The sequence below is a fragment of the Solanum verrucosum genome, unplaced genomic scaffold (genome assembly GCF_900185275.1).
Source record: "Solanum verrucosum unplaced genomic scaffold, falcon-dt-bn FXZP01000079.1, whole genome shotgun sequence".
Lineage (NCBI taxonomy): Eukaryota > Viridiplantae > Streptophyta > Magnoliopsida > Solanales > Solanaceae > Solanum > Solanum verrucosum.
Window position 1 is genome coordinate 3,998,012 of NW_026020368.1, and position 18,322 is coordinate 4,016,333.

The following is an 18,322-nucleotide window of genomic DNA, read 5'->3' on the forward strand; positions in this document are numbered from 1 at the left end:
GACAAATAAAACTCTTTAAGCAATGATCTTATCTATATCATTTCGCTTGACGCGATATAAAAATGACTTTCGAAAGTAACTAATTAGCCCTTTGACCTCTTTTCTTTAAAAAAAAGAAAGAATTATAAGGGAACATTTAATATTTATAGGTATTGGTGGTAATTCATGAACTATTTTCGGCTAATCAATTTTCAATTTTAGTTTGTTTTTATTCTTTTTTTGTGGTCCCTAAGTTTAGTTAGCTAATGTCTACACTTTTAGTTTGGCTCATCTAATCTGGTTGACTTTTTCTATCAAAACAATACTAGTACTATAATATAACTCTAAATTATAGGAGTATTTACTTTGGAGGAATCAATCCAGAGTTAATTGGTTTAATCAAGAAATTAATGTATTAAAATGGAAGAATAGTCATAAGTCATTTATTATCTTCTCTAGAGTGTAAAAGTTGCCCCAAAGTTTACGTAACATGACAAGCATGTCCAAAGATTGACAATTTGGTGAGCTAATTAAGTACTCAATATATAACAAAAGATTAATACTCAATATAACTAAAGATTAGTCATTTAGGTTGACTCTAAATTGACCTATCAAGGATATAATAAAGTAGTAATGGTAAAAAAAAGTGTAGAAAATAAATTGACGTTCAACACATTAGTTAAAGGTCTAATTTAATATGTATATTCAGTTAATTTTTTCTTTTAACTCTTAATAAAATTTATTTGCTCTGCCAGCTTGATTGTTTTAACTTAATTAGTCAAGACACATTTTTACATAACACGAAAACATATTAGAAGAACTCTCACATGCTTTGTGTCAATCCATTAATTTAGCTCATCTCAATGTAGGGTGAAACTAGTTTGGAAAGTACAATAGCAATTTAGGGTGAAATTAGCTTTAAAAGAGTATTATAAGCATATCTTCGTGTTGATCCTATCTTGGAAGGAAGTATTAAAAGTGGGGTGCCAATGGAACGGTTTAGTCGGTTATTTTTAAAAATTTATATCATCTCAATTTTTTGGGTATTTTAGAATATATAACCAAAATTAGAATTTTTCAAACCATCCCAATCACATTGGTTTCTCTTCGGTATCGGTATGGTTTGGTTAATTTTTGATTTTTTTAATTTTAAAATATCACCTCAAAATATATTATTATTAAAAGGGAAAAGGGTTTGATATACCCTTCAACTTTGTCATTTAGAGCTGATATACCCCTTGTTATGAAAGTGGCTCATATATACCCCTACTTATATACAAATGACTCACATATACCCTTTTTCCTCTAATGGAAATGAAAAAAAAAATTAATTTTAGTTTAATTTTCTATTATTTTAAAAAAAGATATATAATCCCATATGAGTATATTTAATCCCCCTAAAATATATTTTTTTTGACTTTTTTTTGTTTCAATGACTAATTTAGATTTATTATTTTGACGGTCAAATTTATTTATGTTTCACTAATGTTCTTGTAAAACTTATTATAGATGACCAATTTTTTTTCTTCAAATACGTACAAAAATTAAATTACAATATAGACAAAAAAAATAGTTTTAAATTATAATAGAGCCACAAAAAAATAGTTTTAAATTTTTTTCTCTACACTAAGGAATGAAAGAAAAAATAAAATAAGAATAAGAAACTCAAATAATTATAATCAAAGAAGTCAAAAAATAATTTATGTATGAAAAAGATTAAAATATACCTTGAACTTTGCTAGAAGAATCATATATACCCCAAAATAATTTTTAAGAAAATTAAAAGTCAAAAATATAAATTAAAACTAATTTCTTCACTTCCGTTAAATGAAGGGTATATGTGAGCTCATTTTGTAACGGTAGGGGTATATGTGAGCCGTTTGTATAACGGTAAGAGGATATATGAGCCACTTTAATAACAAGGGGCATATCAGCTCCAAATGACAAAGTTGAGGGGTATATCAGGCCTTTTCCCCTTATTAAAATATTTCTTTCGCATATATGTTCTTTGAAAAAACACTTCAATTCTTCATCAAGAAGTCAAGAATGTAAAACTTTGTTTCCATATTGTTTGATCTTTAAACATTTAATAGAAGTGCTTGCATAAAATTTGCTATATTGTTTGATATATTGTCTATTATAGTATCTGATAAGTCTTAATGTTTCCAGGTCCTCTGCAGAGTGTCCTCGTCTAGGTCAATGTGCTATACAACTGGAAAGTTGTCGTGTCAGAGATTGCTGAAGCCGTCAGCGTACAAAACTAATTAGAATGGACGAGGTTGTTTGTCCAACGGTTAATAATTCTTTTTGGTTGATATAATCAACATGATAAACAACAAATCATTCATTCATTCAAAGAGAGAAAAATTCAAGCTTCAACAAAATAACAAGGGACCTCATAGACTGAAGATTTGCTTCCTGAACCTGTTGTTATTTTGATTGCTTGTATTTGTGCTTAACTTGTAGGATTCGTTTCGCTCTTGTTAGAAATGTTTCAAAACCTTGTGTGAATCATTGTAAGAACATAGTTGAGGTCAACTTTGTGTCTTACGGTCAAAAGTCTATATTAATCAGTGAGGGTTAGTATAGTGGGCAATGACTGCATTGCTTAGGCTTGTTAAGTAATAGGTGATATTACTTAGTGTTGAGATTAGGAGGTTAATCGCATTGTGTGGTTGTAAACTGTGTTTCGCTTTTGCTTGTAAAGATTAGTGAAAACATTTTGAAAATTCTGTGAGACAAGTCGTGGTTTTACTCCCTTGAGTAAGGAGGTTTCCACGTAAAGTTCTGTGTGTTTTCTTTACTTTCTGTACTTACTTTTGTGCATCATAATTGTCTAAAGGATCCGGTCCTGTCGTAGTTAGTGGACGCATACATTCTAACAGTATCTTTTAATTTTAAATCTAATTAATGAAAGACTAATTAAAGAGCGAAAATCCAAAGTCGTCCAGTCAATAGATGCCTAAGACCTAGGTTATATTTATATTTGAAAAATGTTATAAACTATATTTTTATATTAAATTTAACATATAAAATATATTTAAATACACATAAGATTATTCGGTTTGGTTCGGAAAATTTTCAGATTTTTTCATAAATTAAAAAGACCATCTCAATTGTTTGAAGCGGTTATACACTTAAATAAAAGTCTACATAAATCAGTTCGATTCAATAAGATTTAGTCGATTTTCATATTCTTTTGACACCCCTATATCTTCATTTCATATTCTTTTGACATCCCAATCTTCATATCAATGCTAACCAAACTCAATAATTTGGTAATCCATTAGAAAATGAAAAAAACTTAAAGCTTAATAAGATAGTTCAAATTTTGATTGAGAATTGTAGGGCTTAACCCCGAAAGGAGCCCTTCCAAAAATTCTCAACGGTCAAGGCAGAACCTAGGCCGAAGAGGGGGTTTGGAAATAGTTTTCAACCAGCAATAGACGCGCCTCAGTTAGAACCTCACTAGCTGCGTCATTGCCCCAAGCGCAAAGATACCTCTCAAAGCTTTTGCAATCGAATTTTGTAGCAATCGTTTCTGGACTCTATGCCTCCACATGATCGATGTGGGATGACCACTAGTTGGATTAGTATAATCAAATCTAACTTCTGAAATAATGAAAGTGGAAACCATACAACTTTACATTAGTTTTAAATTATTTCACTTAATTAACTTAACATTAGTTACTTATTAAGTACTTAAGGGCTTGATGGTTGGTTAGGAAAGATAAACTACTATAATGGAGTATCATGTTTGATAGCTATATGGTTGTTTTTTATAAAATCCACCATATCAAGTATATATGGTGTATGGTGATTAGTTTACATATCACAATTATATACAAGTTACGAGTCGATTCATATATATTTTATGCATGGTATAGAAGATCGAATAACTAATACATGATAACTTGTCAGGATATTCTACTTAGACACTCAAACTAAGTCATAAAGTAACTCAACTCTCGTACTCATTTCAGTAAATACTTATAACAAGGTCAGGTCACGATCGAGCATATTCTACTATCAAGGCAAGAAAACGCCGCACTTGCAACTTCCTTTTTTCAACTCCTAAAAAATTATATCTCTATTGATTGTTTTAACTTGATTAGTCAATAATCATTTGCATACTATTTATTGGTGTAGAAATTCTTTCATATAGTACTAAATAATATTACATATACGATATTGATTTAAACCCGCCCCATTATATTGTCATCTCTATGCTCAGTATGTCTGCTATGAATCTAGTAGCATCTGAGCCTCCCGCCACAGAAACTGACCTAGTAGCATCACTTTCAGATTTATCGATTAATAATTGTATAATTAATGAAAATCTGATTCTTCATGCAATTTTTGAAATCAAACTCAATAACTGTTTTTTCCTTATCAGATGCTAGTTTAGGTTTCTGCTCAGTTTCAGCCAGCTAAACAGCCTCTTCAGTGCTGAGTTCCTCTAGCTTCTTTAATGCAACAGCTTCCTCATATGCAACCTCTATTTTACTGCATAATGTAAGCAATAAAGTGACCGTTAACTATTAAAAGCTGTAGCAGTAACAACATACCACTAGTTAAATGACAAAATAACACATTAAAAACTTTACCTGAAAATATGTGCAAAGACAAATATTTCAATAGTTTGCCAACCTAGTTCAGTTAAGTGCCTCTCATCACGCTGAATGGAATCTCTGTTCGTGTCCTCTCCAGAAGTGTCATCCTGAAATGAAAAGGTAATGGTAAAAGTAACTTAACAGTAATTGTTGGACATGTTTGCATAGGGTTTCAAGAATGCAATTATGCAACTCACATTTGTATGGTTCTGAGGACCTTTCTCATCCTTCGGAGGCAACGGCTCCAAAACAGCCCTCTCAAGCAAAAGCAAGACATCATCCACCAAGACAAACATGTCGTTCTCCATGGAAACAATAGGAACTGTCTGTTCCTCTGCATCTAAATGTTTCCCTATACCTGACTTTCCATTAGTCTGGCCTACCAGACCTTTAAGCCCACTGTACAACGAATCCATCACAAGAGTAGACGTAACCTCTTTTTCTATGAAGAAGTTCTTGATCACCAATTTCAAAATCTGATCTGATTTCTCCCTGGACATGCGGCGTCTAGAATTTTGGTCTATTCCCAGCCAAAAAGCACAGAAACTGAAACTCCATCATACAAAAACAGTCAGTAAGTTTAGCCTGGAGAGTTAAGAATTAACACAAATCAGAACATAAATGATATTAGGCAGTGACCAACAGAAGGCAAGGGGAACAAAAACCTTGTTCAACATATATCTTATATATGAGTATGAGACAGTAGCCACCATTAATATAGCTAAATATTACAGAGCAAAAACATAGAAATAGAAGCTAGAAGCTAGAAACTATCACACCAATAATCTCCAAAACATGGAAAACAGCTAAGAAAATTCACATCCTACCTTGGCCATCTAGCTTTATCCCCTATAAATTTCCCAAGCTTTCCTCGTTGCTCTTCCACAAAATGACGGCAAATTTTCTCAACGTTCGTTAAATACACCCTAACAAGTTCTCTCCGATATTGAAAGTCAAGGCAATGGAAAGGACGGTCTGCTCTCTCCCTACAAATAAAAAACATAGGTCAAAATGGTTCGCATCACAAAGATCTCCGTAGAATCTGATAATCACTGTTTGGGATCCACTAAAACACGAAAGAGACAGCTTATGAGCTCAAGACTAGATACATAAGGAGACAGCAAATTTTTTATATGAAATGGAATTTTATGCTCAAAGAGTAGAATACAGAGAAGAGGACTGGACGCCCACAAGCTGATTAGAAAAGTTAAACTGGAAAATTAAAATAAATAAAGGCTTCCAACAAAAGATATTATCTTCTTGGTCTACATTCATCTAAGTTACTATTTGGTTCATAATTAATACTAGGCAGTAAGGGTACTTCTAAAAAGTCATCCTGTCCACGTTGAAACCGATGTCTAAGATTGACACTCATTAGATATAATACATCAAAAAAGATGCTATAGACTAAACAAAGTACCTATATGAGTAGATCCCCCATTATTCATTAAATGGGAAACAAAACTATATAAAGGAAAGAGTCGTGATAAACCTGATAACTTGAACTTGAGCTTTGATAATGAGGGTATCAGAATCAACAAATCCATCTACAACTTTGGAAAGGTCCATAAATTTTTTCCATCCCCAATCATGTTCTTTCTTCCAGAAACGATGCAATGTATCTGCAGAAAAAATTGCAACTGCATATTAATGTGATAGGAGGGAACCAAGAAGTCCATCACACAAGCAATGTCTAATAAATTCACCTGAATACATGGACTTCTTCGGATCTTTGTTAACCACAGCTATAGTAAATTGTGCAAAATGACTCCAGCCTGTTATTATGAAGATAGAATGGAAAAACATCAGGTTAGCTAAAGTATCATTTTCAAAATAGCTGTGACAGACACTATCAGCATTATCATACCTGGAAGAAGCATGTCATGATTAGCCACACAAAGAAACAAAGAGAGATGACTGCTGACATCACATCCCTGAGGATAAATCAAAATATACCTGCATCCAACAGTTGGATAAGAGAACTTTTATTAGTAAATTCTTAATTTATAAATTGATAATTGTCATTCGATGAGAGGAGAAACAAGCATATAAGAATACAGAAGATGCTACTGTTATTCCTGCCAATTGGCAATGTCGACTAAAAGTTACAAAAGTAGCAAAATGGATCACAGATCTAAACTCTTTAAGTTTATTCTCACAAAAGACAAAACTACACATATTACTTTATATTAGTATAACAAGAGCATGGTAGTCAGCACTTAAAGAGTATTTTTGTGTCAACAAAGAGAAGGAGAGGGGGCACGTCATATATGAATCATTCAATTGTGTCCGTACAGGTCAAGGGGAAATTAAAGGATTTACTTCATTGTTTTTATCCATTTACAAATTGAAAAAGATGAAGTGGAGGAGTTACACAGCTTTCCTCTCCAACTTCTAGACTAAAAAAGAAACACAACCCTTACATCTCCCCTTTGTCTAAAGGAATAAAGAGGAATGCACATAAAGCTTTTCCGCAACTCTCTGCTCTTTACCTCTTAAAAGAGAAAGCCAAATAGGAAAGATAGAAAAGACTAAGTGGTCCTATGACCATGTAGAATATCTTCAACATAATAAAAACATAAGTAAAAGAGTTTAGTCAATTAGCAGTTGAATGCCACAAACATAGATCAGCAGCTGATGCATGATTTTTCCAAATCAATACAACTGCATGGGAAGTGGGAAACACATCTGGCTATACCTTCTAAGCATTTAAAAGACGAGATCATAGAGTCAATTCCACGTGTATATTTCACAAGACAATTCTTCCCAAAGAAATAATACCATTTGTAGCCGCCAACCTCAAAAGTATTACTCCGAAGTTCTCTCTTGTTAATTTGTGAAAACTTATCAATCTTCCAGGTATATTTTCCATATAGCTCAACTGGTTTAGGTCCTGAGAGGCAATAGAAAAGGTTAAGAAAATAAATAACGTGGAGGGCTTTAAATAAGGCACATAAAATAGGAAACAAATAGAGAACTGGTGAAGTATAAGGAAGAAACTTCATCTTAGAAACAGGTAGTTGTCTCTCTGAAATTTAGAGGGCAGAAATTTGACACCTGACAAGCAATAATTAGTGCATGATTTGCACTTCTTTTCTTATATCTAAGGTTGACTGGGAAATGGGGTATTTATATTACTTTTAAATAGCTCAAGGGGTACTAGGACCCTTGCAAAGTTCCAATGTCTCTTTGAAAAAAGTTTTAAAGTCGGAGGGGGTAATCATGTACTATCTCTATTCCGATTTGGCAAATGCATGCATGATGATATCTTTCCTACAGGGGATTATCAAGTATACTTCAAGCATATCTAATAGGTTAGAAACAGCATGCTATTTTGCAATTTATTTCTTGTGTTGAAAATATGAGAACATAAGAGATGTACTGATGACTTTATGATATAATGAATGAATACAATATCCATCTATTATAGTTGTCAACACAATACATATAAATTAGTCCATTGCGGGATAATCTCATTTCAAAACTTGAAACTTGTAATATCCTATTCCAACAGAAGCACTTAAGACCTATGCTGCTCAAACTCCTCAAGAATATCGTCGGGTGCATGCCAAATCCTCCAAAGTAGTGCATTTTTGGAGGATCCTACACCAATGTGGCAACGTTTTTGGAGAGTCTGAGCAACATAGCCTAAAGCATCACCCTATCCGTTAAAACTCAAAATCGAGAAACTACTTCAGTTTGCTTTTTTGAAAATATTGAAAGTAAATAGTCCCCAAAATGATAGCCAAAGAGCCTACCGTAAAAAATCAATTGTGCTTCAATCCCAAATTAAATGGGTTTACCTATATGAATTATCTACATCCAACTTACTTTATTTAGACCCATTTCATATCAATACTAAATAATTTGTCTTATAATTTAAGAGTTGGCTTAGACATGGTTGCTTTTATTATGACCATGGTGTCCGGCAAACTTTCGCACACCCGACTAATGCCACGAGCTACCATTCACCTCCCACCAGCACCAAGAATCAAGTAACTCTGTCCACAAGTCTAGGACAGATGAGAAGAATCACCTAATGTTTTTTTTGTCTTTGCTAGGAGTTGAACCTGAGACCTCATAACTCTATCATTGACCACTAGGCCAGACCCTTGGGTGCCATTGTCATTATTTAAAAAACAAGAAAAAAAAAAGAAAAATTAGAAGCTCTAAATGAAGAGATTTTCTAAGTCCTCATTTGTTTTTATTAAGATTAAGTGATCTGAATATGAATATACATCTGAATATTAAGATGTGCATTAAGCATTAGATGTCTAAATTCAAATACATGTTTGAATATTAAGATGTGCATTACGATTAAGATTTTTGAATCTTAAACTGTTTTTTTTTTTTAAACACTAAAATGTATAAAATGTCTTTATTCAAAGATTAATAATTATACAATTCAACAAAACACTAAATTAATCTAATACTATACATCAATTAGGTATGGTGTTAGCTAATAGTAGGTTGTGTGTCGTAGCTAATGGTGATGGTGGTTGGGAGTAGAGGTTGATGGTGATAGTTGGTGATGATGGTTGATAGTTATGGTGGATGACAATAATAGCTAATGGTTGTGCTGAATAGTGACGGTGGTTGACAATATATAACATGGTGATTAATGGTAGTGATTGTCCGTGGCAATTGGTGGTTGTTATAGTAATGGTGGTTGATGATGATGATAGTAAATGATAGCTAGTGGTAGTGACAACTGATTGTAGTGATTGACAACGATGGTGATTGTGGCAGAAGGTGGCGGTACGTAGTTGATAACGGTGGGCGGCAACAACAGTAGTTGATAATGGTGGACAGTGGCGGTAGCAGTAAATAGATGGAATTGGTGAACTATTTGTTACATATTTTAATGATACTTAGACTTTTGTTGCATATCTTAATAATTCAGATTTATTCAAACCAATAAGTGGTTGAAACAATTTTAAAAAAAAATACTTGCTGATTAAGATTTGAATGAGTAACATTCAGACCTAAAAAACAAACGGACTTAATGACTGAGACCTAAATAATTAAGATTAAGACCTTCACTAACTGCAAGCAAATGAGGTATAAATCTCACACTTATCTCTATGTTACCATATACACCAGTAATAATTCTAAATATTAGTCCCAACTAGTTGAAATAATTTCTATGGAATTTTTTGCTTCCACAAAACTTGTTTTTAGTGAGTGAGGTTGTCACCGCACAATCACCAGAAAAGGTGCTTGTCAACAACAATTCAATCCTAATGGTCCAGCTTATCCTATGAGATCTCAGGATAAAAAGGAAGCATTCGCAAAACAGACGACAATCTCATTTCCCACAAATGCATCTTAATGGAAACAATATAGCAATACTTCAAGAGAGAGAAACAAATAGTACCGAATCAAACAACATAAAACTCTTCCCTCATCTGTCAAGAATGAAAAAGAATTTATAAGGATAGTTGGCAAAAAATCAAAAAAGAGAGGCACCATACCACCATCGTCATCACTGTCCCAGTATGGAGGTGATGTTAATGGAGTTCCATTTTCCATCTGCTGCCCCTTTGACACTCCCTCCAGAGACTTTCCTATTCCTGCCTCCTCACTTGCGCTTGAAGCCATTTCTCACTCCACCAATTTCACCTGTTTTCAATTCAAACAAGTTAAACCCCACTACAAATAGACTAATCTTTACACAAAAACGCTAAAGCTTCTGCTTACATTTATGCAGAATTCAATTCAAAAGCGAAAAGCAATGCAATATACAGATCATGCTAAATGATCTTATTATCTAATAAAAGCAGTCACCGTCATGTATTATCACTAAAAATGCTAACATCTAGCAAATTCTCAAACCCCTATGGAAATTCGTATTCATCAATGACTGAACATCACCTAAAACTCCTCAAACTGAACAACATGCACATCAAAAACATCATATATTATAAAACCCAATTAGCGAGTAAGGAAAGAAACACCTCATTCCAATAAAGGATCAGAAATTGAAATTCCTAAATTATCCACATCAAGAAGAAGCCTAAACTAAACCTAAACCAAAAACAAGCACATAATAAAAAAAATAGAATAGCAAAAAAAATACTAACCTGACGTGGAGATTTGAGATGCCGAATAACAATGATTGATGAACAAGAATGAAAAGAAAATTGAGCAAACTCACAACTAAGAAATATACAAATACAATGATTTAATGAGTCAACACTATTTTTATGTAACAGTAATTCTAATTGATTAAGGAGATTTTGAGTTTTATATTAATTCTAAAAATAAAATAAAAAAGTTGTTAGATTTTGAATGAATTAAAGTGGAACTATAATTCTAATTGATGAAGGAGATTTTGAGTTTTATATTTTAAAAAATAAAAAAAAGTTGGAGGATTTTGATAAAAGAGATTTTGAGTTTTATATTTCTAAAAATAAAAAAAAGGGACCTATTGTTTTGAATTTAAAACAAACATTTAATAATTTTAAGAAAAGAGAAAACTAAAACGTGAATAACAAACAGAAGAAACAAAACCTCTCCTGGGAGTCGAACCCGTGACGACGTTGCGCAAAAAATGTGGCGCGGCTGCCATTTGAGCTAGGCAAATTCTGTTACATGGGCTGTCCTTACAATTCTTTTATCCTTTAGTTTTTTTTTTTTTTTTTTATATAGGTATATTCATTTTTTATATAGGTATATTCAGTAAAAATTTCGACGAATCCGTGTCACGTGACACACCTTAGATATGCCTAAATCCTCCCCTGCATATCAATATGATGCAAAAATACATCGTAAATGTTAGTCAAACTCTAAAAAATAAATTATAACAATTAAAAGTAGATGAATATAGTATTAATTAGGAATAACTTTTACCTGGTTTTTTAAATTAAAAAAAACAAAACCCCAAACAATGCATTAAATATTTAAACTAATAATGGCCAAAAATAGTGTAACATAATAAATTGATGTTCAACATTAGCTTAAGCTATAACATAAAATATTCAATAAGTTACTCAACTCTCTATACATACATTTCAATAAATGCTTATAACAAGGTCAGTTCACGAGCATATTTTACTATCAAGGTTAGAAATTGCTGCACTTACAACTTCCTTTTTTCAACTTCTAACAAAATATATTTCCATTGATTGTTTTAACTTGATTAGTCAATAGTCATTTGCATACTATTTATTGCTATAGAAATTCTTTCACATATACTAAATATATAACAAAATTGATGGATTATAATTGTATTGATTTAAGGTTGTAAATTTAAATTTTAGTGAATAATTAGTGATATTGATGTATGAAGCATAAGAAAATATTGTTGTGCGAGCTTATTATTAAATAAGAGAATTGATGAGAGAGGAGAAAAAACTTTGAAGTCTTCGCTCAAACAGGGTGTTTTTATTGGTGGACCTTCGGACTCGACAATTAGTTTGGACTCAGGAGTTGTTTAAGTCCTACACATTGTTGAGCTATTGTATTTTGGAGGGACAAATCAATAATGTTATTAGTGGATTGGTGAAAATTCAACTAAGACATAACACAAAACACATTGAACGCTTATAATAATAATTACGCTTCCATCCCAATAACATATCGAAAGCTTAAATTATAAAAATTTCTAGGAATACAATAGATATATAAGTTCTTCTACTACTCATTGGAATAGTGCGACTTGAGAAACTCTATCTCGAGGTGCAAAGCAGAATTTTTCTTCTTCTCATTCTCCACTTCATTTCTCAACTTATCAATCACCTCAATCAAATTGTCTTTCTTATTCACTTCCACAACATGTTGTTCCCCATGAAAAATGCTTATCAAATTCATTACATTTTGTCTTTGATCATCCAAACTCTTTTTCAAAAACAATAAGCTAGCCAACATTACTTCCCTACTAACACTTTCACCTCCAATTCTTCTATCTCCACTACAATTCATAGCAACCACTTCGACCTCAGACGATTGTCGTGAACCTCCTGGTGAACTTATAGTCGATGTATCAGAAAACAATTCTGATACATCGACTTGTTTCACCACATCATCAACATAATTTGGCTTTAGGCTACTAATTTCTTGATCTTTTTCAGTTGGGAAAAGTACTGGATCTAGTTCAAACCCGTCCACGTTGAAATTCCACCCACTGATCCTTCTTTGTTTAGAAATTTCTCCATGTTCCGGATCATCATCGTCGTCTCCATCAGATTTCTTTAAGGACAAAAGTCTCTGAATATTTACTTGTTTAAACCTCTGTTCCACACTTGGCAAGCCCTGCAAAACATGCTTAACAAGAAAGTCAGGGCCTTTATTACAGCTTTTAAAGAATGGATGCTTTAATAGTTTCTCTGCTGTTGGCCTTCTGAATGGATCTTGATCAAGACATAATCCTACCATATCCTTAAAACCCTTTGAGAATTTCTTGTAATTCTTGCTGTTTTTTGTTTTCTCATAATCAGAAAATCGAAATCGTTTTGTGATTTTCATGAACAAGGATTTTGAAGGAGGGAGATGAGACAGGGGAGGCCTTCCATGTGCTAATTCAAGAGCAGTAATACCAAAAGACCAAATATCAGCCTTGAAACTGTACCCTGTATGTGAATGTATCACTTCAGGTGCCATCCAATATGGCGTTCCAGCTACATCGGTGAACATTAAACACGAAGATGAGGAAGAAGAGGACGACCCATAGCCTGAAATCGGCTCAAAAATTGATGCAGAAACTCCAAAATCCGCGAGTTTTATAGTTCCATCAGAATCTATAAGAATGTTTCCTGCTTTAATATCGCGGTGAAGGTGTCCTTGATTGTGAAGGTAGGCTAACGCGTTGAGCGTCTCTTTGAGGACAATGGCGATACAGGGCTCAGATAAACCATCAGGGAAAGCAGAGGAAATGATGGATTGAAGAGAACCTGCAGACATAAAAGGCATGATAACCCAAAGACAACGATCGACAGTAAAAGAACAATGTGCTTTAAGGATGTTTGGATGAGAAAGAAGGGACATTGTCTTGGCTTCGCGTCTAATGTTGTCGAGATCAGCTCTTGATTGATCAAGATCAATAGCTTTTATTGCTACGACAGATGAATTCATAGGAATACAAATGGCTTTGTACACAATAGCACTAACACCTCGACCAATTTCATCGAGAATTCTATAACATGTTGAGTCTAAAGGATACTGAATTTTTTTGTGCTCTTCTTCATTTTGCTCTTCTTGATTATAAGCCATGAATGTGTTTTGTTTGTTTGTAAAGAAAGAGTTGAAGTATGCCAAATTTATGAATGGAAGTTTGTTGAAGAAAGAGTAAAAAGTTGAGGATACAGAGAAGGTTGGAGTGGTTTTCCTGTGAAAGATTTTATTAGTCTTTTTAAAGTGTTTTGTGTTTGTGCATGTGAATTTTCAACTGCATTTCTAACTAGATATTCAGATGTGGATCATGAAAAATGTTAAAGGTCACAACCCAACCCTTCAGGAGAGTCACAATCCTTCATTTTCTATTCACACCTTTAAAACCCAACAAAAAATTAGCTTGGTTGTCCAGTTTTGAGACATACTTACGTGTTATGAATGTTGAGACTTTGCTACCACTCGATTGGATTCTGTGTGTCTTGTAATTTCATGGCTTGAAACTAAAGCATTTTTAGCTAAATTGCAATGTGCATGTTGTTATAAGACTTGAAGATTTGTCGAAGTTCACAATTAACTCTAGAAGTATCATTTAATTTGAAATGAATACTTTTACTTGTATAAAATGGAACAAATAGACATTTGTATTCTATACATGTATATTACGATAGGACACATATGTTTACTTATTCAACTTTATACAAATTTTAATGTCTACTTGTACATATAAAAAAATTTGGAAGGCATAAATATGAGATCAAAAGTTGGAAGGCATAATATTTAGGGAAAATACATAAAAACCCCCCTGAACTTGGCACGAAAACTTACTTTAGTACTTAAACTTTACGGGTAATTATTTACCCCCTAATCTCTTTTCAAGTAAATTTAATATAACCCTAAAATTATAATACCAGTCTCACAATGGCAAGTGCATTTCACACGCGCCACGTCATTGATATGTCAGCGCCACATCATTGCCACATCAATGCCACGTAGAACATTATTTAATTTTTTACTTTTTTAATTCATTTTTTTTGTTTCTTTTTATTTATTCATAATTAAATAAGATCCATGTTCCTCAACTCAATTACGATTGCAATTTTGACTGAAAATTTAATTTGAAATGAAGAAATTATAATTTTTCCATTAAAAAGAGCTTCAAGTTCATCACATTCAAACACTACCATAAATAATAATTTTGAAGCAAGAACAAATTGTTGGCTTTTCTATTTTTTTCCTATTCATCACACCCTTTTACGGATCCAAAGGGACTGGAGGTGGGGTGGGGGCAGTTCAAAGAAAGAGAAAGAAGATGGAAAGTTCAATGAAGAAGAAGAAGAAAAGGGTGATGCAGTGGTGGTTGAGGCGGCAGATCTGAAGAGAAAGAAAGAGGGTGAGGCTTCTAAGAGGAGAAATAGGGTCTAGATGGGGGTTTCGAAGAAGGAGAAATTAAAGAGGTGGGGGGTTCGATGAAGAAGAAAGAGGTGGTACAAGTGGTGGTGGAAGGCAAGAGGGGTGGTGGGGTGTGAGGAAGATGAAGGAAAAAAAGATTATTGGCTAAAAAGAAAAAAATGGGGCCCACGTATTATTTTTCTCTTTAACTTTTGATATTTACGCGCAGTAAATTTCTTGACTTGCCACGTCAGCTGTTTGGGGAATATTAAATTCACTTGAAAAGAGATAAGGGGGGTAAATAATTACCTGTAAAGTTTAAGTACTAAAGTAAGTTTTCGTGCCAAGTTCAGGGGGGGTTTTATGTATTTTCCCTAATATTTATTTAAAAGAAGCTACTACAAAGCAAAAGAAAATCCTAATGGTGGTTAAACATGTCTCTATCTTGCTAAAACCGGCGTGACTCTTCAACCAAAATATTAAGGGTCGAAAAAATAAAACTACAAGGGAAAAGTTAGTAGGATCAAGAGCGGAATTAGAATATTGACTATCGATTTGACAAAACTCAATAACTTTTGATTCGAGTGAACAAAGAATAATGGAATTGGACTAGGCCCATACTGTGAATCCAATACAAATTTACAACCACGATATATAGATGGGCTAGATTCAATCTCTGTCCTCAAAGGATTGGATAAGTAATTGGCAGATCGATGTCTTATCTTCCTTGCACTTTGGGTCTACTCTCATCCTCAAACGACAAAACATATACTTTAGAGTTTAGAGTTTTAATTTAAGTTCATGGGAAAATGCATAAGTACCCCCAGCCTATGCCCGAAATCTCAGAGACACACCTAACCTTTACTAAGGTCCTATTATCCCCCCGAACTTAATTTATCTATAATATTCTACCCCTTTTCGGCCTACGTGGCACTATCCTTGAAAAAAAATGTCAACATGCGCTGGGCCCACAAGATAGTGCCACGTAGGCCAAAAAGGGGTAGAATATTACATATAAAATAAGTTCGGGGGGTAATAGGACCTTAGTAGAGGTTAGGTGTGTCTCTGGGATTTCGGATATAGACTGGGGGGTACTTATGCATTTTCCCTTCATTATTTGCTAATGACGATAAAATTGGTGTAAGAACATTTTACATCATCATATTATATTTATATGTTGTTGTAGCAAATTACATCTGTCTTGTTTTAATGAAGTTTACCTAAAACATTTTCTTGGAAAATCATTCTTAATACCTATGCATTATAGCACTATACAAATATGAATGTTCAATGAAAAGCTTTTGTTATAAATGAATTTCCAAATCCTTCTTTTATAGAGAACAGCCCTCCCCACTCTCTATTTGTTTAGTAGAATTGTGCTCCAGTCTCAATATTTTAGGGTAGTTTGGCAGTGGATAGAGTTATATATGTACAATGTATTAGTATGAGTATGGGTATTAATTATGCACGTATTAGTAATGTGGTATTAGTTATATGGATATTAGTTATGTAAATATTAATTATACAAGTATTAGTTATGCGGAGTTTTGTTATGCATAAATTAATCTTTTGGATGTTGGATTTTTATATTAAAAGTTAGTAAAATTATATATATATTTTTAAAAAAATTAAAACATTTATTTACAATCCTTTCCTTCTTTAACTTTGTATTTAAATTAAAATATTTCTTTAATTATGTAGTAGAAGAAAGTAGTCAAGTGAGAGTGAAGGGTAATATTTTCATTTTAACTTTTTATTCATGTATTAGCTATACACATATTAATTATTCGACCTTCTACTCCGCATAAATAAAATACAAATTTCCTCATAACTTATACATGTATTCGTTATGCAAATTTCAAAATTATCAACCAAATGTCGTATTAATTTATTCATAAATATTTTTTTCTTATACACCTATCAAACATCATATTAATTATATACATGAATAATTTTTTCTTATCCACCTATCAGAAGATGTATTAATTATACACATGAATAACTTGTTTCTTATCCACCTACTAATAAATATTGTATAAGTTATACAAACTCTAATGCATAAATAAAACTTATTTTATACTTTGGGAAGTTGTGGAATGCTTAATCTCAAAGTTCTTCCCCTTGTTGAGTAATGAAAGTTGGCATGTAAAACGTACAATTTTCTTAGAAAAAAAAAAGATTTGTCTCCTTGCTAAAATTGTATAAGTGGAGTTCTCCTAGTACTTTTTCTGAATTTTTAGCTATTTATCTTATTTTATCTCATGAGACATAATTTTTCTTCATTGAATATTTATTCTATCTATGTATCATATTTTTTGAAGTGTTTGTAATATGCAAGAAAGTACTATAAAAGGTACATCAATTGGTAAAAAAGTATCTTAAACTTATAAACTGACAAATAATTTAAGATAATTATTATTAAAAATTTTGATAAATAATTTGAGACGATATTAGTAATACGTGTAGTTTCAACTAAATTCAATAGGAATAAATTAAATAATAAAATATGCCTTCATTTATAGATGGAATCACAAGCATATGCATATGTCCTCCTTTTTAATAAGGTCTACTAATAGGGTCTTATAGGAGAGAAGGCAGGGGTTGGAATCAGTGTGTACAGAGGATATCTTTCTTCTCCATATTTTTTTGTCACATATAAACATGCCAACTAAGTCCTATGACACATATTTTTTCAGTCAATTTAAAAAGAATGATAGATTTGTATATACAGTAATGATTAAATTTTAAAATATATATTTTATTTGTCTTATTATTAATGGACAGAGTTATTTGATATCTATTACTGGGGTGATGATAGATATTTCATGAGATTAGTTAGGATGTATGAAAGTTAGCCCATACATCACAATTATCAAATTTTTAAAAAATATTATGTCAAGTCAAACAATATAATACATAAATTATGATGACAGAGAGTATTTATTAGCACTTCACTGCAATACATGGGGATGAGTGGGTTTGTTGTGTTGTGTCCTTCAATTGACCAGCAGTTCCTCACTAAATCTAAGCTAAACATGGTACAATCTTTTGTTTTCTTTGGATAGTTCTGAAACAATGTCTCTTTCTCCATTGAAATAAAACGGAAACAAAATCTATCATTCATTATTTACTTTGGAATTTTAAATCTAAGGGTGATTTGACCTATCTTAATTACTCATCATCATTACTTGCATTCACTTCCACCTAGCAAACAACAAATAATAATAATC

At 32.5% G+C, this 18,322-nt stretch overlaps 3 protein-coding genes and 1 non-coding gene across 6 annotated transcripts in view; all 4 read right to left on the reverse strand.

Annotated features, from left to right (window-relative positions):
* The window catches only part of LOC125838146 (TNF receptor-associated factor homolog 1a-like), a 31,272-nt gene extending 20,687 nt beyond the window's left edge, over nt 1-10,585 (reverse strand). Inside the window, exons 1-2 of one of the 3 annotated variants that reach the window (XM_049517205.1) lie at nt 10,550-10,585; nt 10,097-10,214 (exon numbers count right to left, since the gene is read on the reverse strand). In XM_049517205.1, the coding sequence (XP_049373162.1) occupies nt 10,097-10,193 (97 nt within the window). In that variant the 5' untranslated portion in view covers nt 10,194-10,214; nt 10,550-10,585. Of the gene's footprint in view, nt 1-7,373; nt 7,483-10,096; nt 10,215-10,292; nt 10,361-10,549 lie in introns of those variants that run through there. The other 2 variants (XM_049517207.1, XM_049517209.1) reach the window with 2 other exon arrangements.
* Nucleotides 3,328-3,478, reverse strand: LOC125838283 (U4 spliceosomal RNA). Its single transcript, XR_007443558.1, has one exon. It is a non-coding gene; the product is annotated as a U4 spliceosomal RNA (small nuclear RNA).
* On the reverse strand, nt 4,117-8,715 carry LOC125837948 (TNF receptor-associated factor homolog 1a-like). Its single transcript, XM_049517020.1, has 9 exons — nt 8,703-8,715; nt 7,374-7,485; nt 6,460-6,548; nt 6,299-6,367; nt 6,085-6,214; nt 5,420-5,578; nt 4,790-5,138; nt 4,587-4,699; nt 4,117-4,485 (listed from the first exon to the last, which is right to left on the reverse strand). Exons 1-9 carry the CDS (start codon nt 8,713-8,715, stop codon nt 4,410-4,412), a joined length of 1,110 nt encoding a protein of 369 aa, XP_049372977.1. The 3' UTR covers nt 4,117-4,409.
* A 1,643-nt stretch (nt 10,586-12,228) lies between the features above and the next one.
* Nucleotides 12,229-13,946, reverse strand: LOC125838150 (serine/threonine-protein kinase BLUS1; the record flags this gene model as incomplete). The annotated part of the gene is made up of 1 exon (XM_049517213.1): nt 12,229-13,946. A coding segment is annotated over one exon (1,716 nt), but the record flags the coding sequence as incomplete, so codon positions are not given.
* Nucleotides 13,947-18,322: the final 4,376 nt, after the last annotated feature.

Excerpts from the sequence above, each read along its gene's own strand:
- LOC125837948 (XM_049517020.1), bottom strand. Across the intron at positions 6,215-6,298 it reads GAAGAAGTCCATGTATTCAG|ATACATTGCATCGTTTCTGG; the intron begins GTGAATTTATTA and ends TTTTTTCTGCAG. Across the intron at positions 5,139-5,419 it reads GATAAAGCTAGATGGCCAAG|TTTCTGTGCTTTTTGGCTGG; the intron begins GTAGGATGTGAA and ends ATGGAGTTTCAG.